The following is a 20,233-nucleotide window of genomic DNA, read 5'->3' as shown; positions in this document are numbered from 1 at the left end:
GTTGCATTAAGGGTGCTTTCACAACGCAGGAACTTGCATACACACATCACACCACATGACGCTACTTGCAGTACTACAGTATGTGTCCTTTGTAGCCATTGTATGTAATATATCAGATGATATACAGTATATGACATTACATGCGCCTCTGATGCAGAAGTAAACCTCAGACTGAACTTTGTCAATGACATCATAGTTTGTTGTTGTTGCCTTAATAGTTGAGCTACCTTGCTTTCCTCTGGTGTACATGTGACCGACTGCCTTGTTTTCAACTACCTCTGACCCTGTCCCCAAAAGGCTCATTTAGGCACATTAATTATTCAAATGTTTTGACCAAATATTGACTTGATTAATGAGTCTTGTGGGTGTTGCGTTTGCATGTCTGCGGGGACGTCAGTTGAAAAAGAACAAACAAGTAAACTTGTTCAGGTACACATGATGTCATGGTTGACTTTCATAGCTGTCGTGCACAATGTCTGTATTTGAGTCTGGTTTCATGTTGGTGTCTTTTCTACATAAACACGTGATGAATTCGCAGCCACACTTGGACCTGCGGTTGACCATGGTGCGAGTCCCAACGCTGAATCATGAAACCATTCAAATCAAGGAAACAAAGCAGGAAGCCAGGAAGAGTCTGAGATGGCTTTAAGAATTGCATCACATCTTAAACCTCATAGGCTAGATTCACACTGCAGGTCTAAGTGCCCAATTTCCATGTCGATGGAGCTTAAAGTAGAAGTTAACCGTAAACATCTCATGACAATAATATGTTACATATGTGACCTCACTAGTCTAAACATGACATTCTGATTAATCTCAGGGGGCGGCCATTTTGCCACTTTTTGTCGACTGAAGATGGCATCAATGTTGCTCAGGGCTCAGGCAATGACCAATCACAGCTCACCTGATTTCTGAAGCTGAGCTGTGATTGGTTGTAACCTGAGACTTGAGCAACATTGATGTCATCTTCAGTCGACAGCAAGTGACAAAATGGCCGCCCCCCGGGATGGAGAAAAACGGCTGGATTTAGCTGCTTAACTCATATGCCACTAACACAATATTAACCAGAATACCATATTTAGACCAGTTAGGCTTTTTTTGGGGGGTGGGGGGGTCACTACCCCTTTAACTCTGATCCCCTGATGTCAAATAAATGCTCAAACAGGTTTGGTATCCTGGATCTCAAATTTGAATCTCAGTTTAAAATTGTGCACAGATAATAGTTTCTAACATTGCACACATATTTAAGATTGAAATGAACCAGACAGTGAAGCAACATCCTTAAATACAGTCTGCTTTATTATTCAGGAAGTGACGTTGATTCATGATGTTTCCTACAGTGAAGGACAGAATAGAACAGAACACATGCATGGGATTTGAACCCCTTGAAAACACCCAAACAAACATCAAGAGCTTTTTTGGGGTTTTGCCATTTAACAAAAGCCTGCAGGGTTTCTTACAGGGAAGTGAACGTGATTCTACAAAACTCTCAAAAACAAAACAAAACAAAACAAAACACCATGACACCACATAAGCCAGGGGATTTTGGTATTTTGTATCTGTATTTATGAGCATTTGTTGGTTTTAATATTTTGGGGAGTTTATAGCAAAACTGAACGAGGGTGGACAAAATGCTCTCGCAGGTTCCCCATTCATGACATCAGTAAAGGTGACTCCTCTTAAGAGGAGGATTAGAGGCAAAACTTCAGAAAGACGTGCTGAGGCAAAAGAAAGCCAAGAGACTCCTCGCAAAAATGAAACATGCAAGGTGTGACGAATGGCTGCATAGAGATCCAACGTTGCCCTCAGAAAAGCACTGACATCAATAATTCAGCTCAGTCTAGAAAAAAAAAAGCTCTCTCTCTGGTACCATGTAAATACATTTAAAAAATGTGCTTCTTAAATCTCACAGAAACGTGCCACAGCTCAAAGTCAACTTATAGTGGACGGACATTCCATGCCTGCGTGGAACGAAATATGCCTCCTCGCCCACAGGGGGCGAAAAAGAAAAATAGGAAGACACATTGATAAAATAACTTTTGTTATTTTGGGATAATTTTAAGAAGTGCTGTCTAATATAATAAAATATATCCACCTACGTACATTTATTTTACACAGAAAACCAAGAAAAGAGCCTGGTGTGATGTATAAAAGTCCTTGCAGAACCGCCCCTACGCCTAAAAACCCAAATGGTAAGCAGAGCTGCAGTCATTAGCATTAGCTTACAGTGTTAGCCTATGATAATCAACACACAAATGATTGTCCGACATGGTCATACTAATAGAAGTCATTGTGTCTAAGACAAATAGGTAAGCAGAGCTGCATTGCCTGTGTTTGTGTGTTGGGAGTGGTTTGATGAAGTGCTGCCTCCATGAGTGAAAATTATTCTCTTGTCTTTTTGAGTATTCAATACCCCCCCCACACACACACTCGGGGGTCCTCTTTTCAAAGTAGATGCTGTTTTCATCCCAACCCTTGAGCATTGCCCACGGTTGCCATGGCAACGAAAGACAGTTAGTACTTCTATTTATAATAACACTTTTTACACATGCTGTAGCTCCCTGCAAAAAAAAACAGGTTTTGCCTTTTCCAGGAAGCAAAATTGCAACAGATTCATTGCAATGTTTTGCATGTCTGCTGCGACGTATAAAAATACTCGTGGTGAAAACTGCTTTCGTCATAACGGTGAATGGGGGCGATAAAAAAGCAGATAATAGAAAAATTACATCATGTAACTTCAGTGATCCTTTAAGCAAGTGACTTCTTATATATTTTTGACAATGAACGATAATTTCATTCAAAAATTTCAAGGGCTCGCTTGTGCACATCTCCTACAGTTATATTGTCCTCAAAAACCACATTCAAGTCCATTTCTTGACAAGAGCTGCCATTTTTCAGAGCTTAGAGCTGAAAACGTGGATCGAAAATCTCTTTCAGTGGTTACTAATCTCTTAGCTAGCACAGTAGCTAGTGGTTTCACATCTACCTCACAGTTGAGAGGTTCTGAGTTTGAATCTCCCTGTGCCTGTGTGGCTTCTCTGGGTACTCTGGCTTGTCCTCAAATTTGAAAAATGTGGATGTTAGGTTCTTTAGAAACTATACTTAAATTACTGAAAAATCCCTGCTTAATACAAAAGAGGGGCTTTGGCACCATCTTGTGGATTTTGGTGCTAAGCAACTCTGTTGACGAGTTGAGCCGTGAGCGGGCCACACTAACTGACAAGTGTATAAAATGTATGAAATGCTGCCTCCTACCGACATTCACTTATTATTTCTCTGCATCGTCGGTGAATGGAGGTCATTTGGCTGCTCTCAAACCCCTAGCTCCGCCTCTGGTCGTCATGGAAACAAAAGTGGAACTCATCAGTAGTTTAAGGTGTGCAATGGCTCACTTGCAAAACAGTAAAGTGTGGAAAGATTTCAGGGATATTTTGAGCAAAGTATTTCATGTTACAGTAGTAATGCCTAATAATATATACACACACACACTCATAATGTTTCCCCAAGAGCTTCCCCCACCACCAACATAACATGTGACTATTTAAAGCATCAATATGAAATGTAATTAATGCCCATTAAAAAAAAAAAGGCATTCATTACCCCCCAAATCAATCTATTTATCAAGTATGCTACCACCGGACTAACAAACTGTTCTTTTTACATATTTTTCCCTTCAAGATGACGTGTGTTAATTTTGGCAGAAAAAAAAAGTCACCTTTTCAGCAACATAGTCATGGAAAAAAATAGTTGAGGAACACTCCAAATTGGATATTTTCAGGTATAAACATCTGTTTCGTTTAGACATCCATGCAAAATAGATGAGGGCATTACTGTGCCTAACTGTTTTTTTCAGTCAAGTTTTTATTTTCATCAAGCGGCCTTTCCTTCCCAAAAATTCCTGATAATTCCCATGTAAAAGTTTCCAACTAGGCACGGGCCAGTATTAGATTCTGACGATATGATGACTGCGCATGAATATCGCGATTTCAGGGCAAATGTGTATTGTTTTGAATTGTTTGGGTAAGGAACATTTTTCATTGAATGTACTCTGTTGATACGTTAGTAAATACAAGAAAAAAATAATAAAAGGGTTTTTTTTGAATAACATCCAAATGCAGTGCACCTGCATGATAACATTTCCCTTGAAATGAGTAGCTACTGCTTTTTTCTTCTCGGTTTTGTGAAGTAGCATCAGAGCAAAAACAAATCTTAGCAATGCTAGGTAGATATGCTAGTTAGCTCGTTATCTGCCTCGGTGGCGAATCATAAAAAGAAAATTATTGACAATTTCTGAGTAAATTAAAAATGTAGTACAACTGTTAAAGAACTTATTTCTCCGAAAATGAGTAACTACTTTTCTACTTCTCTCTCTTCTATCGGCTTTATGAAGTAACTTCAAAGCGAAACAAACAAATTCGCTATGCTAATTAGCTAGTTAACTGCTATTATAGCATCTATTATTTACTTCACCAATTGTAGCTCTTATTGCTGGTTGCAAACATTTCAAGAAAGCATTCTACTAATATATTAATATTATCATCAATTTGCCAGTGTGATGATGACATTTGTAAGTAAAAATATCCTTCTTCTACCAATACCCTCACTGACTGCTCACACCAGCAATGAAAGGTGGAGGAGTCATGTCACAGTGAGTGCAAAAAACAACAACAAATAAACAGCTCGTACAACTAATGGAAAGTTTTAAAAACCGTGCATACCTTGAACCCGGTAACCGGCCCATGCCTATTTCCAACTTGGAAAATTCCCGGAATTTCGCAATTCATTAATGATATCATCTATAGTACACATATTTTCAGCAGGCACATCTATAAAATGTGGACTCCAGTGTGTGTTCCGACTCGCTCGTCATGCAGGGCGGTTTAACCTGCACGTGTTGTGTTGCACTTGAGGCTGCTGAATCCGGGCAGCGTGACGCGTCCGCGGGTGTAGATGTCGCTGTCGGGCCCCTGGTTCATGCGCTTGACCAGGTTCTTCTCATAGAGCAGCGGATGGTAGGCGCCCAGGGTGCAGGCGGCGTCGTAGAAGCGCTGGTAGTAGTGGCACAGCTCCGTCTTGCGGCGAGACGGCAGGAACTCATACACGTGCACCACCTCGCATATGGACATCATCAGCACTGTGCCTGAATGGAGGAAAGAGAAGAAAACCCCAACTGAAGAAAACCCCAACTTGGTCCAATTTATCGTATTCAAAAGGAGCTTCAGCACATTTCAAACTTTTGAAGAGTCACAAAAATAGCTTTACATATCTGTGTCTGTAACTAGTTGGTTAATATGGCCATTATTAGGGGTGTCATTTTTTTTTTGTTAATTTAATGTTGCACCAATTTTTTAAAAATTGTTTTTATTTGAACGATTTTTCGCATTTTTTTCATAACACAAAAGACAAACGTCACAAACATAACCAACAAGCCCCGAAAAACCAAACCATTTTTTTTTAAACGAAAAACAATCTGACAGACAAGCTAAACAAAGGTCTATGTAAACAAAACAATTCTGTCACAACACACAAAATGGACTGGTGCTACTTTCAACATACAGTCGTTATGGAAGAAAGAGAAAAAAAACATTCGGAAGACCAAAAAAAAGAAAATAAAGAAGACAATAATTTACTTCTTTTTTTTATTTTTTTTAACACGTCATTAATGACCGCCCCTTACTCGTAAAGCCTGCACTTTCCAAGTCGCAATGCAGCATGTCAAAATTTAACAGTAAGAAATTTTATAATAATGCATATATTTGTAGAGACTGAGGTCAAGTTGCATTTTACAATTTAAAAAATGGGCAGAATTTCACAAGTTACTTCATGTTGAAGATTAGATAGCTCTTATTATGAAAAGAAAAATGCACGTCTTACAAATGCAATTATGCCATCTAGTGGCAGAAAAATGACCTCAACACAAATCAATATCACGCTTGTTTTTTACAGTACAGTATATCTTTTTAATTTTAACTCATATTTAAGAATTATTATGAAATTACTGTTTCAATGACAAAAAAATGCAGCCATATTTCTATTAGTTAATTCCCCCCCCCCACGTTTTTGGTTAACAAGAGTATGAAAAAAATTACATTTTATTGTACATTTAGAACAGATATAAAATTTGCAATTAATCGTGAGTCAACTATTGAAGTCATTAAAGTTAAAAAGTTTAATCGCCTGACACCCATAGCCACAACAACAAAAAACAAAACAAAAAAACATGAAGTGACAATAATGTTGAGGGATCAACAAAAACTCAATCAAAGCGCACGTTACCCAGCATGCCAGAGGAGGGCGGGTTCTTCTGGATGGGCTCCGGCATGTTGTCCTGTATTTGCTGCCAAATCTGCCAGAGGAAGCGCGGTTGTAGGATGTAGAAGGGCTGCTGGGGGTGCAGCCGCCTGTAGCGCTGGTACTGGGTGAAGATAGGGTAGTCGGTGTGCTCTAACCACTGCAAAATGGACGTCGTCAGCAAAATATTTGACGCTTAACATTTATTATTTCATGTAGATATGCACATAGATGTAGTATGCAACACCTTTGTGAGGTTAGCGGAATAGGGTGCGGGGTCCCACGCCACCAATACACCCGAGCTGTACAGAGAGCTGGACAGGAAGTGGTGGTGGTCAGACGCCATCACCTGCAAGACAACCGCGTTATAATCTAAAAGTGTCAAGTTAATTTCTCATGTTATTACTGCGGCTTTACTTGCGAGTTGAGGAGGCGGATGGTGGTTTTGGAACCGACGTCCTTCTCGTAGCGGTCGGTGGGGGCACCGTTGAAGCGCAGCACGGCATCATGGGAGTCTTGTCAGTTTAACCAAATGTGAAGAAGAGCAGAAACAAGGAAAAGGTTAAAAAGGAACAAGGAAATTCCTTGTTTCACTGCATTTCATTTTCCTCTTACGTCCTTTATTATTAAGGGGGAAATTTACAAAAAAAAGGAAGAAGGGAAAAAGCGAAAAAAGCGAAAAGGAAAGATAAAAGTGAGATGAACGAAAGCAGAGGAAGGAATAAAGAGTGAAAAAGGAAACGAGAGCGACTAAACATGAAACAAAAGGAGAAAAAGAAACAACAGGAAAAAAAGAAAATAAAAAATTTAAAAAAACAAAATGAGGCAAAGGGGTAAAGAAAACTTAATCCCCTTTTTCTAGTTAGAAAATGAAGAAATGAGTGAAAATGGAAAAGAAGAATGACTAAACATGAGATGAAAAGGGAGAAAAGAAAAAAGACTAGGACAAATAGAAAAAGAAAAAAAACAAGGCATAGTAAGAGGGGATTTTCCCTTTTTTCTAGTTAGAGAACGGAAATAAAGGGGGAAAATTACAAAAATTGAAAAAATAGAATTCAGAGGAAAAGGGACTATAAGAAAACAGGAAAGAAATGAAATAGGCAAACAGAAAAATAGCAAAAAAGAAAAAAATATAGAAGAGAAAAAGGAAATGAGAGTAAAAAATGGGAAAGGACAAAAAGTCAATAAAAGTGAGGAAAAGAGGAAAATGGGAAAAGAAAAAAAGGAATGAAAGGGAAAAAGTGAAAAAAGAAGAGAAAAGAAAGAAAAGGAAACAACAGAAAACCATCTGCAAATGAAAGTAGACGTTTAAGCCCTTTGTCGTGCGGACAGCCAACTTGCTCCCACCTATCTCTTTGCCGAGGCCGGCGTTCCGAAGCGAGCCGGCGGACGACACCACGGCGCAGCTCTTGAATGGCCCCACGTCGGCGGCGAGCGGCTTGGGCGGCAGCTGCGAAGCCCACGGCAGCGAGGAGAAAGGCGGCAGGTCGGCCGTCAGCGTGGACAGCTCCACCTTCCGCTGGAGCTGGCAAAGGAGCTCGGGCCCGCTCAACGTCGGCCTGCGAGCCATGTCCGCCGCGTTGGGAAGATCCACGCCGTATTTGTTCATGGCCTGGAGAGAACATTAAAAACTAGAATGGACTAACTCCATCTATGCCTTTTCAAGCAAAGGCTGCTACGCCAAAAATGAAATGTTTCCAGTTGGTTGTTGACATTTTTTCTTTTTTGGAATCGTCCCACATTCATCCTCACCTGATAGTTGCCGGCCACCTTCTTCAGCCTGTTAGACAGCATGTTACTGGACATGCGCTCGTTCCACACTTTCCCCAAAAGGCTGTTGGGCCCAAAGAACTCGGCGTCGCTGCCTTTGCCGCTCAGCTGACCCTGCCGGCGGCCTCCGAAGAGAGTGTCCAGCGCTCGCACGAGGGTCTGCGGCAGCATGCTCGTGATGAAACCCACGCCCTCTCTGGACTTTGGCTTGATGGTCTGGTGATCCCAGGTCTGGTTGGGCGAGGACAGCACGGGGATGGGCCGGCGGGGGTCGCCGGGGACCACGCCCGGGAGCTTCTGGGGGTCCACGTACGGGAGCTTGCCGCTACCTCGTAGCACCTGATGGAGAGGTCGCATGATGGAGTTAAATTTAAGAAAGTATTTTTTTGTGTGTGTAAGCAGTGCACATCAGCGGGGATGTGGCTTAAACAATGGAAACGAGAGCTGTCAAAATTAATTGACACGTAATCAATTATCAAAATAATCTACTATTTTAATAATCGAGTAATTGTTTGGAGATATTTTTTAATTTAAAATTGTCCAAATCTTCTGATTTCAGCATATCAAAGGTAATTGTTCATTTATTTCTGTAGTCCTTCATGAAAGAAGACTTATCATCTTTTGTGTTTAATCAAAATCAGACATTTGCCAACATCTTTTTTTCTTTGAAAAACAATGATTGAACCGGTAACATAGTACAACATCAATCCCCTCTTTTTTAAAAAAAAATCTCTATATGAAAACGGAGAACAAAATAAACACCAATCACTGGTTAACTCATTTGCTCCCAAAAACATATAAATATGTTCTACTTTAAATATCTTAAGTGTCCCAAAGACGTATTTATACGTTTTGGATGTGTGTTTTTTATTTATTTATTTATGCTAGTGCATACAGAAAGCTTTGATGCAGCCTCTCAACTGCACAGAACGATTGAAAAATTGTACAAAAACGGCCAGCAGGTGGCAGCAGAGCAAAAGAGATCAACCAGGGGCTATGTTGAAAAAAAGCTAATTTACTCACAATTCTAAATGGATGTCTGAATAATGATGAAACTTAGACAGAAATATATATTTTTTTCCCTGATGAAAGAAGACACTTTAATCTTTCTTTTGGTACGCTCCGTGTTTTTAGAGCAATAGAACTAGAGCTGTCCAACGATTACATTTTAAATCAAATTAATCACATCTTAGAATTTTGATTAATCACGATTAATCGCTTAATAAAAAAAAGCATTTTTTATCACAAATTTGAAGAGCACCGGTTGTGTTAATTCTTTTGACATTTAATGTTATGAGGAAGTCTTCAACATTTTTTTTTAATCCACTGCACTCGCTCATCCTCCTCTTTTTCTAATCAGTTAATTACTTGCATAATTTAAAATGGAAAAAAATGACCCCAATATTTTGACATTAACAAATATTCTAAAAAATAAAAATATTAAAATATTCTACCTTAAGCCATCCGCTGTCACGCTAAAGGATAATCTATGGTCAAAATTAATAGTGCGATTAATCTGCGTTATATCATGACTAATGCGATCATTTTTTGTGATTAATTAATCAGTTAACGCTTTAACTTTGACAGCACTAAATAGAACACAATATTCTGTGGGCCTTGCAAAATCAGTCAAAATACAGTAAAACAGCCGGGAGTGAAGGGGATTGCTTCAGTGAAAATGGCTGCGAGTGAATGAGTTAATAAACAGTAATCAGAAAAAAAAAGTTTTTGTAATACACTATAATGCAAAATTAAAATGAATCCGATTAGTCGATTAATTGACTGAATAATCGATAGATTAATCAATTCTAAAAATATTCGATAGCGACAGTGCTAATTGAAATCAAATAAAAAAATCAATAAAACAAAAAATAGACTTTACAATGGCAAACGCTGCTGATGCGTACCTTGACGACGGTGTGAGTGCGAGGCTGGGCCCGGGTCCGTGCCCGCACGCCGAAGATGGCGTCTGTGACGGTCACGCTGTTCTCGGCGCACAGGGCGTACAGAAGCGTCATGGCGATGCAGAACAAGCCCATGCAGAGGGCGCCGCGGCGGGCACGGCGACGCAGACGCCACAGCAGGCTCACGCGGTCCATTGCTGCCCCAGGGATCTGCAACAAAAAAATATATTTGGACGCTTGTCAGTACACAGAATACTGAAATAACGATTTCATCTCAATTTAATGATTTAAATTGACTTTATTAAGCTATTATTTAGTTTTAAGACAACAGGTATGTATGCTTAACCTCGATAGTTGTCCGCTTTTTAGCTTACTTTAACTCTTTTACTGCCAAAAACGTTAAATGATGTTTAGTAAAAACCTACGGAGGAGCGCCAAAGATCAAGCAGATCTATTTAGTATAATACCTATTTTTGGCCTCTAGACAAGATTGGGTAGGCGTCAGTAGAAGACGTGAGGTGTAGCTAGAGTGTTGAGGAGACAATGGCTGAGGAAGCCTTAATGGCGATCGGTTGCAAGCAGCTTACGCTTGAGCATTTTTTTCAAAGACGAAAAGCATCGACCAATGCTAAAGAGCACATTGATGACGAGGATGATGATGATGGTGACTCCGAGGTTGACGGCGAAGTTGGAAGCGTTGACGCGGCGGCTATGATCACGCCATAAAGCTTCACCGGCTAGCGATGCTAACGCCGGAAAAGGCGGAGCACAACCGAGCACGCTCAGGCGGACGTTCAATCGGACGACGAAGAGTGCCCCGAGTCCAATGCATATTCATCGGAGGAGTGGGTACAGTCTGATCACGGAGAAGACACTGGTTATGGACTACGATGCCACCATGAATGGAGCGGATAAGATGGATCAACCACCCGGTATAGGAACTGAAGGACATGAGGAAGCCAGACGTAACACCACCGTAACGTCACCGTATCATGATCCTGAGAGTAGACGTGATGGCAACATGGCCAAACACACACTGCAGTATATACTTGCTATTCTCCGAAAAAAAAAGCCAGCAAGAAAGTGTAGTAGTTTACAAATCGACACCGAGGGATGTTGAATATTTTTTTTTTTTTTGTCAGACCGATACCAGTATAAATATCTGAAAGTAAGGCCAGTACTGAAACCATAATCAACACATAAGATGGTGGTAGTCATCATATGTTTTGTTTGGCTTCTGGGCTTTCTACAAGTTACATTTCAAAGTAAAGATCAAAGGTCAAGTATACAGCAATGTCAAATATGTAAATTGCCAAACTTGGTATTTTTCTCTAATTGTCAGCCTGTTGTTGCCAAAATTGTTGGACATGTATATAGCCAAAAAGCTGATTATTTTTCAGTGGGGAAAAGGTATAACCTTGAGGAGATATCAAAGATCAAAACTGTATTTGCAAAAATCAAAAAGGTCACTCAAATTAAAGGTCCAAAGAAGGCCTTGACAAATGTTCAGTTATTTTGTCCATATCATAAGACTGGGTAAAAACTTCATGATTTGATTGGATTGAACTGAGGTTCATCAGAAAGTACATTTCATCGTCAAAAATATATTTGCGATATTCCATATCTCAGTGCAGCACTAAGAAGTTGATTTGCTGGAAAATTGTAGCCCCCAGTTTTTGAGTGAAACGAAAATATGCATCTGTATGGTTGTGTAACCAACAAGATCAAGCTTCATGGTTGCCCGAGGACAGGGTGACAGATGGCAGTGTCACTTAGTATCTGCTTAAAGATGTCGGCCTGAATCCCTGTGTTCTCTTCCCAGAGCTAAATGCTGATTACGTGACCCATCTGTAATAAAAGCGGCAAAGCTGATTGGACCCTTATCGCTCATTGGCCCGCAGAATAAATATCGTAAAAAAATAGATGGATAAATGTTCTTTGTAATGGATGACAATGGAGAATTTCGTGTCCGAATGTTGGAACATTGAAAGTACGTAGTTTAAAAGGTTGTAGTTTAACTTAAACTTAAATATGCAGCAAGCTGTAAAAAGATAAATAAAAAAATAGAGTACAGATCTCCCATTGAGATTTATGATAGATTGTCAGGGTCGGATTTAACTCAACAAAATATGGTTTAAATTATAACCAACAATAACACAAAAATATATTTCAGACTCTTGTGGTTAAGGGCTAAATAAATAAACATAATTAGTTTTAAGTATTCAAAAAAGAATCGGAAAGGTGCGCATGTTTTTAAAATCAAAACTTTAAAAAATATATATGGGAAAAATCTTAAAAATGTACAATGCATGATTTGAAAATGTTCAAAAAATAAATGAAACAGTTCAAAACGTAATAATAAAAATATATTTTCAGTGGGAAAAAAATTAAACTGCTCATTTTCCCACAATTTTACAAATCAAAATAATTCTAAAATCATGACAATTTTGGGTGGGATTTCAAATAAAAAGCTAACACAAATAAAATGTATTCTAGAAAATATATAACAACATTTAATAATAAAACACTTTTTCCCACAAGGAAAAATAACAAAGGAAATAAAAAATGTACAAGAGTCGCTTTTTGTTGACGTAAAAATCAGGATTGCGAAGGATTTCACAAATTAATCTTTAGCAAAAATTAGGCTGAGCTTAAAATAGGCCTACTTCCTGTTTTCACTCGTTTTTTCTGTCAAACTAAGTAATGTGTCTCCATCTAGTTGCCGTTAGTAGAACTACACCAAATATAAATGGGCGACATAATAAAATGGAGTTAACTGTACAAAATAATAATAATAAATCAACAAAATAGTGGGACTCTGAACCTGGAACTCCTAATGGAGGGGGTATTTAGATTTACTGTATGAATCATTAACAAATATATAGTAGAAAGAAAATTGTGAAAATGTTGAATTATATGAAACTGTATCCTAAAAATAAAGGATTTTTTTTATTTTATTGCATGACAATTTGAAGGCTGGTTGTTGTTCTAGACGGGCGTTACCGATAGCTTGTTAAAATGTTGCCTGTTAGGACTCGTGATGCGGAGGACGAGTCACTATTAGCTGCGACAACTGTTTGACCCGCGCATAAAATAAACACACTTTTGAATGACTGACTTTCTCATTCAGCCATCCGTGTCCTGTATATGACTTGTACCTTGTAGCCCATTGTCCGTTGCCGCTGTTGTTCCTTAGAAAAGCTCTGGTCCCATTAGGTCTCCTCTCATCCCGCCTACAAACACCAAGACATATTTACACAGGCTATGATAGACAAGTAATAACCACTGTATGTGCTCCAATAAACTCAACTCAGAACAGCACACAAGTAAAGATTCTGTTCTACCACAGATCTGGAAACAAGTCCAGATATTTGGCGTGATCAAACATGCTCTTACATCGACGTTACCTGTTTCAGAAGGTACCTGTGGCAGGAAGTGTTGTAAAAGCCCTCTCAGTTACAATGGATATTTGCCAAATACCGCTGGCTTTGGCAGTGAATGAGTTAATGTAGCTCATGTTGTGGGTATTTAACGTTCTTATTGCTACACAAACATTTCTCGGAAAAAGCTCAATAAATTTTGGTGCCAGGTGGGGCACATTGGTGCTTGAAACATATTTTGAGCAAACAACAACAACAAAACCTATTTTCAATTGCATTTGAAAAACACATAGTAACTTAAAATTAAATACTCATTTGTTTTCAAAAGTCACAGAGAGATACAGTGGATGGATAAAATCCAGATATTAGGAATCACTTTGGATTCCCTTGTTAAGTATATGTATATTGTGTGTTTTGTCCACCAAATTAAACACTTAATTAAACATTAATATGTTACAACTTTTTGCTGGAGGAAAAAAAACTGTATCGACACTTTGTGTTTTGTTTCAGGCAAAATAAAGCATGTCCCAGATTAGGGGGGACAATATCGAAAAAGGCAATAGTTGATTTTAATAATGTAATTTTCCTTTTTGTTTTTGGTTAATCAGAGAGGATTTTGATTAAAATCAGAAAACTGTTTTTTTTTTTTTTTGGGGGGGGGGGGGGGGTGATAGTATTTATTATAGCCCACCCGATAGATAGATAGATAGATAGATAGATAGATAGATAGATAGATAGATAGATAGATAGATAGATAGATAGATAGATAGATAGATAGATAGACGGACGGACGGATGGATGGGTGGATGGATGGATGTTGGCTGACCTGTGTGAAGTAGTGCTGCTCCTTGGTGCTTCAGCATCGCCCCGCGCCTGCCGGCTTTCCCCCTCCCTTTACGCTGTTCCCTCCTCCGGAGAGTCAACACTAGGGCCCGCAGCAGGCCGTTGCTTGTGCCGCCATGCCCCTGTCGAAGCCTGCCAGTGGGTACCGAGTCGCATTTGGAGAAAGAACAGCTCCTATTCGGCTCTCAGTAGCGCGAGCAACAATCAAATCAAAGTGCATCACACTTACAGTTCAATTTATTTTCAAAATAAGAATATTGGTGCACTTTTTTTATTTTTATTTACACCGGTCATTGTCGATGAATCGGACACATAGATTGCAAAACAAACTAATAATAAATGCACAAATGGCTATTTATGACCTGTCGTGGAATCAACGACAACGACATCATAATCGTGAGTCGCTAAATACTTTAATTTGAAAATGTACTGAGCCAAAATCCGGTTAGAGTGGCCTTAATGATGATGACTTGATTTTACTGCAGTCAAGACAAGACACGCAATATCGCTGCAGTGGGGAAAAGGAGGGAAAAGGCGAACATGTTGATCGCCATTGCCAATGGAAACCATCTTTAATAAATGTTACTATTAGGACGACAAACAATGTTAGCTAAAACACGTACGCGCCGGATTAAACGGATAGGAACATATATAGCAATTATTTAGCAGTATGGAATGGAAAAATGAACACATTATCTGGCTTGAGATAATGCACAGCTCGCCGTTTTTTGTGTTTTCGTTTTGTTTTTTTGAGTGGGTGTGGAAGTCTGCCGTTAAGGCTGACAGCGCGTGGATATTGATGCCATATAATTATAATTGAGTACAATTTTAGTAGTTTAACATTATATATATTGTTTAGTGACTACCGTCTATCCTAGACCTCGTGGCGCAACGGTAGCGCGTCTGACTCCAGATCAGAAGGTTGCGTGTTCAAATCACGTCGGGGTCAAGACGTTTTCCTCTCTCTCAATATAATCCGTTTGTTTTTACCGTTTACATATACGAAACACTTCTTACAACAACTTCGGGATACTGGATGTATCATGTGACATTTCAATGACTTCTATGTCTTTCTGTGACTCTTTCACACTCTGTTGCAACCCTGCTGATAACAGTTTGTGGCCAATTCTAGCTTCCCCACGAAAATAACGGGTAGTGACCAGTGATTGTTAGTGACCAGTGCAGTATATTCTCATCACAGACTACAACAGAGACTAGTAATGCCACAGAAAGGCATAGAAGTGAATGTTAGTCCTTGTAATTGGCATGCATTGTAGGTTCAGCTGCACATTTAATGTCACCAAAATATGCCAAACTTATGTGTGAGTTGTGAGTATTCACACTGTAACAGTTTTTAAGGAACAATGGCAACTTTATTGACTTTATTTTGCAACTGTTAGAAAGGCGGAGCTGAGACTAAAGCAAGGCAAGAGACAAGGCACATATTTATATGGAAAAAAAAAGTCCCACAACACCACCAAACAAAAATGTCCATTCAGTCTGCTGCCATCTAGTGGAAGAGAATTTAGTTGTTATGTTGGTCAATATGCATGACTACGGAAGAGGATTAGGGGCCCGTAAAGTAAAGAAAGAAAAAAAAGGAGAAAAAAAGGAGAAAAAAAAGGGTTGGCAGGATTCTTACTTTATTAGCAGAATTCTGATTTTAAAGTCAGAATCCTGACTTTTTTCTCAGAATTGAGAATTCTGAGAATATTTTTGACTTTATTCTCAGAATTCTCACTTTAAAGTACAATTTTCATATATGCTTTTTATAAACAAATAAAACGGCAAAATGGGAGGATTCACCAATAAATTAACCATCAGAAATTGTTTCACTACAATGGAGGGACCATTAAATATTTGCATGCAAAAAGAGGCAACTAATAGGAAGGGATCCAAGAGGGACACCAGCTGAAGTTACATACTAGGCGCTATTGCTTCTGTTTCCGGTGTTGCGGATGCTGACTTTCTTGCGGGTGTCATCGGTGCAACGTTCCAAGATGAGCTCGGGACTCGGTCGCGGCGGGATCACCGGAGCCTCTGGCTTCAGCCCGCTCTCTAAACTGAAGCGCTGCTCTGGAATGTTTCCTAATTAAGATCACATTTATTTCATTTATTAATAAAACTGAAATGATAATTTCCAGAAACTCCCACATCTACAATGAGTTGCTTTGGCGCCATCTTGTGGCATTCTTGGTACCTTGGTTCTTCCGCTCCCTCAGCGGCGACTTCCCCGGAATCTTAGATTTCCTGGGCGAGGCGGTGGGGGGTCCGCCTCTCTGTTGCAGGAATCGGCGGCTGTTCCTCCGGTAGGCCTCCTGGCTAATGCGCTGTCGGCCTCGCTCGTGGATGCTCTTGGCGTTCTTAATGGTGGACCTGCAGAGAGGATACAGATGAATTTTTGCAACCTGAGCAAGGCTTCGCAGTATAACAATGCTTATCACTATAAAGGACCTGCGAGGCGGAGGTTTCTGTCCTTGTGGTTGCTTGGCGTTAAATTCATATTTGGCCCCGTTTCCTGCTTTCTGCAGGAACATGGAGGGGAAGTGACCGGTCTGCTCGCCTTTCCTGAGCAAAACAAGAAAAATATGCAAATGTAAAACAACTCAAAGTCTCTCTTTATATATTATATTTCAAAGTGAAGCGGCGACTTTTGTACCTGACAACCCACCAGCCGTCCAAGAGCTTGTGAATGACCTCAATGGTTTCCCCCATTTCAAGTGAGATCTCATCATCCGACTCTGCCTTGTAGGCTCGGACTGTGATGTGCAATTCTCCTTCAGGGACAAAATGTTTTAAACAAAGCCATGTGGGTGGGGGACTGATTTAAAAGACATAAGGTTTTACCTTCATAATTTGGCTCTATGTCCTCTGTTTCCTCTGGTCCATCCAGGGGTTCCAGATAGGTCGCTGGAACCCAACCTCTTTTAGTCTCGCACTGGCAGAACCACCAACCTGCATGAAAAAGCAATTTATTATTCACAATATTTAACTTTTTGGAGAGCTGAATATGAACTCTGGTTAGACAGTAGGTATGCTAGCTAGTTAGCTAACCAACAAACAAACTAGTTTTTGCTAGCTATCTACCAAAACAAACTGCTTTACGCTAGCTAGCTAGGATTACATAAAAATGATGCCACTATGTCGATGTTTTGCTGAAAACGTTCTTTTCAACCAGTCAATTGTTGACTTTTTGAGTTTCTCACCATTATGGTTCTTCTCCACAATTTCCACCAAGTCTCCGATGCGCAGGTTGAGCTCGTGTTTGGAGGTCTTGGTGAAGTCTGCGATCACTCTGTACGTGTCCAGTAGGACGGGCCCAGAAATCTCTGAAGAGTGCGATGCATAACCATGTTTACATAATGAGGTAGGTACATGTAAAATAATCAGTGAATTATAATTTATTTTGCCTTATTTTGCCTAATTATAATTGTTATCACTATTACAAAAATGACACATTTCTTATGATAAAAAAAAGTGTCTAAAACTGCAAAAGCCTTCAAATAGGAAAAAAAATGTGCCCCTCATTTTCCATTATTCATTATACAAAAAAAAACATTAACAAAAAACTGCTTTACTCAATATATGAAGAGCCTTATACATACAACTTACCAGATATGTTGTTGTTGATTTTGGTCTCCAAGAAGATTTCACTTTTTTTCCCTCTAAACAGAGAATGACATAAAAGTTTTTTTGTTGACGTGTGTGTGAGTTAGTCATATGTCATTGGTACGGTGACTCATCTGAAACCCACAATGTGCCATTTAATTTGGATGAAGTAAATAGAGATGAATTCTATTCTTGTAAAAAATGTGAATCCATAAAAAGGTACCTTGATAGTAGCCTACTGTTTTATCGCAATACGTTGGCATTTGCTAGCTAGCTAGCCAGCTAGTTTGTTAGCCCATTTATTCCCCCCTCTCTAGTGAGTGAGTGAGTGAGTGAGTGAGTGAGTGAGTGAGTGAGTGAGTGAGTGAGTGAGTTAGTTAGTTTATACTAGATAGCTAGCTAACTGTCAGTCACTTTGTTTGGTAGCTTGTTTGTTTGCCTACAGTTACTTAGTTAGTTGTTTGCCTTTAGTTACGTTTAGTAAGTGTAGCGTTTGATCTCTGTACAAAACAGTAAGAGGCCCAATGATGGCAAGTTGAGTGTTGACTGCAGCCCACTAACGTGTTCGGAGCCGGCGGATTTTCGTCCTCCGGTCGCACTTTGAAGAAGATGTTGAGGTGTGTGCAGCGCGAGATGTGCGGCGGCAGCGCGATGAGCGACAGGCAGTAGTCGGTCAATGTGCTCTGCTTGCTTTCCCGAGACCTTTGGCTCTCCACCCACCGTGGTGCTGTTGGACACAATGAAGGTTCAAATGTTAGTCAAAAGCATCGGTTGTGCAGAGGGTGAGTAATTTTACTTTATTTTATCTTTAATTTTGTCATATTATACAGTGTTTAACTTTGTCTTACACTTAAAAAATGGTGAAATGTTACTCAAAATGTTGCCTGCACTAAGGATTAGTAATTCTATTTTAGTTTATAGCTTTGATTTAGTTTTATTTTAAAACAAACTTGGAAGTCATCCCGTTCAACTAGGCAGAGATTACTGGTAAGAATTGAAACAGAATGTTCTACAAGTTACTCTTTTTTTTCCCCACATGACCTTGCTGAGAGGAAGCACTGCAATCCACTTGTGTACAAAGTGATGAAAATTGGGGGTTTTGTGTGATTTCGGTTTTTCTACTGGCTTCCCTAAATAACCACAGCAAAAAAAGAGAAGTCAAAGTTTTGACACACAGGTGTTTCCTGAAATAAAATGCTTTAAGCGTGCAAGCGGTTTAGATATTTATTTTATTTTTTGCATTATTGTTGTAATCTGATTCTAACTTAATGACTTGTGTTTATGCCGCACGTTCGGTAGAATTTTGTGAAGCTGTCAAAGTGAATGCTACTGCGTTTGCAACAGTAATTGAAGTCGATAAATAAAATGTCTCATTTTAATTCATTAATTTCCCTTTAGTTTCGCATAAACCTAACATATCAAAACTAAACATTTATGGTATTTATAATAAATCTGATATTTTTAATTGTAGTATAGAGAGTACCTTGAAAAAAATAATTGTATATTAAATCGCAACATTGAGGTAAACAAAATGGTTCAGCACTATTTTTTTTACCTGGCAGCGATGGTATGATTCGGTCCCTCTTTTCAATTAAGCCAGCTTCAATAGGGAACATCTCTTTTAGGGATTTCTGGGAACGAGAGATCTGCTTTATTGAATGTCCATTGTACGGACTTGTTTAAATCAGAGACGAAAGCATTTCATCCAGCCTAAAAAAAACTGACACTCACGTGGAAAGTGTAGATTTCAGGATATGTCCTGAAGATCAATTTCTCTGCGAGGTCGCTCCACTTCACCATCAGCATGTACACCTAAAACAAATACATAACAAAAAATATATAAAAGTGAACTAAAGTCGCTTATGATGATATAAAAAAGCATGTCGACCAATTTTTGGAGACTCACATAGTGCTGACTGGGGTAAAAGCGTTTCTCAAAGCCGAGTAGCTTCACGTGTCGGATGTAGAATCCTTCCATGTTGGGATAGATGAGACCAACTGATGATATGAGAGGCTGCTGGAAGATTATAAATGTGTGTGTGTGTGTGTGTGTGTGCGTGTGTGTGCGCCTACATTGTGTCATCAACATGCTGCAAATGTTAGTTCCTTATTATGAAATGCATGCATCTTCATTAGGGTCACGGATATAGCCACAGCTTACCTTCAGCGAATGAAATGTGGTACAACTTGGACTAGCCGCTAGTCAATTGTAGGGTACGGCTGGCGAGAGAAGTTGGCTACAAGCACAGTCCACCAGTCAAATTAAATGATTTGGCGAGAAAAGTGGCCTAAACTCTGGATTGAACAGTTTATTGAAAACAATTCTACAAAAACAAAATTTTAATAAACATTCAATTTGCGTTTTTCATGAAAAATTGTGGAGAAAGGGAGGAAAAATGACGGACAAAAAAAAGCAAAATATAAAATTTTGACAAA

General features: G+C 39.3%; 2 protein-coding genes and 1 non-coding gene across 3 annotated transcripts; 1 reads left to right on the top strand and 2 right to left on the bottom strand.

Moving 5' to 3' along the window:
• Positions 1–1,278: 1,278 nt before the first annotated feature.
• Positions 1,279–14,381, bottom strand: st6gal1 (ST6 beta-galactosamide alpha-2,6-sialyltranferase 1). The gene is made up of 9 exons (XM_077547365.1): positions 14,172–14,381; positions 13,124–13,198; positions 9,969–10,175; positions 8,044–8,400; positions 7,639–7,903; positions 6,709–6,806; positions 6,539–6,640; positions 6,277–6,451; positions 1,279–5,140 (listed from the first exon to the last, which is right to left on the bottom strand). Exons 2-9 carry the CDS (start codon positions 13,133–13,135, stop codon positions 4,881–4,883), a joined length of 1,476 nt encoding a protein of 491 aa, XP_077403491.1. The 5' UTR covers positions 13,136–13,198; positions 14,172–14,381; the 3' UTR covers positions 1,279–4,880.
• A 684-nt stretch (positions 14,382–15,065) lies between these two features.
• On the top strand, positions 15,066–15,137 carry trnaw-cca (transfer RNA tryptophan (anticodon CCA)). The gene has a single exon. It is a non-coding gene; the product is annotated as a tRNA-Trp (tRNA).
• Positions 15,138–15,539: 402 nt separating this feature from the next.
• On the bottom strand, positions 15,540–19,824 carry ncf1 (neutrophil cytosolic factor 1). The gene is made up of 11 exons (XM_077546719.1): positions 19,704–19,824; positions 19,529–19,609; positions 19,353–19,428; positions 18,359–18,524; positions 17,801–17,853; positions 17,395–17,517; positions 17,036–17,143; positions 16,848–16,965; positions 16,643–16,756; positions 16,389–16,564; positions 15,540–16,276 (listed from the first exon to the last, which is right to left on the bottom strand). The coding sequence occupies exons 1-11, from the start codon at positions 19,773–19,775 to the stop codon at positions 16,113–16,115; spliced, it is 1,251 nt and encodes a 416-aa protein (XP_077402845.1). The 5' UTR covers positions 19,776–19,824; the 3' UTR covers positions 15,540–16,112.
• Positions 19,825–20,233: the final 409 nt, after the last annotated feature.

This window comes from Vanacampus margaritifer, chromosome 16, assembly GCF_051991255.1.
Source record: "Vanacampus margaritifer isolate UIUO_Vmar chromosome 16, RoL_Vmar_1.0, whole genome shotgun sequence".
NCBI classification, from domain to species: domain Eukaryota; kingdom Metazoa; phylum Chordata; class Actinopteri; order Syngnathiformes; family Syngnathidae; genus Vanacampus; species Vanacampus margaritifer.
Note: the sequence above shows the minus strand (reverse complement) of the source record. Positions and strands in the feature narration are given on the sequence as shown.

Coding starts and splice junctions, on each gene's coding strand:
- st6gal1 (XM_077547365.1), bottom strand. Junction 7,904..8,043: donor AGGTGGCCGGCAACTATCAG/GTGAGGATGAAT, acceptor TGTTCTCTCCAG/GCCATGAACAAATACGGCGT. Junction 6,641..6,708: donor TCCGCCTCCTCAACTCGCAA/GTAAAGCCGCAG, acceptor GTTGTCTTGCAG/GTGATGGCGTCTGACCACCA.
- ncf1 (XM_077546719.1), bottom strand. CDS start 19,775: ATGGAAGGATTCTACATCCGACACGTGAAGCTACTCGGCTTTGAGAAA. Junction 17,854..18,358: donor AATCCGCCGGCTCCGAACAC/GTTAGTGGGCTG, acceptor TTCTCTGTTTAG/AGGGAAAAAAAGTGAAATCT. Junction 17,144..17,394: donor TGTGGAGAAGAACCATAATG/GTGAGAAACTCA, acceptor TTTTTCATGCAG/GTTGGTGGTTCTGCCAGTGC.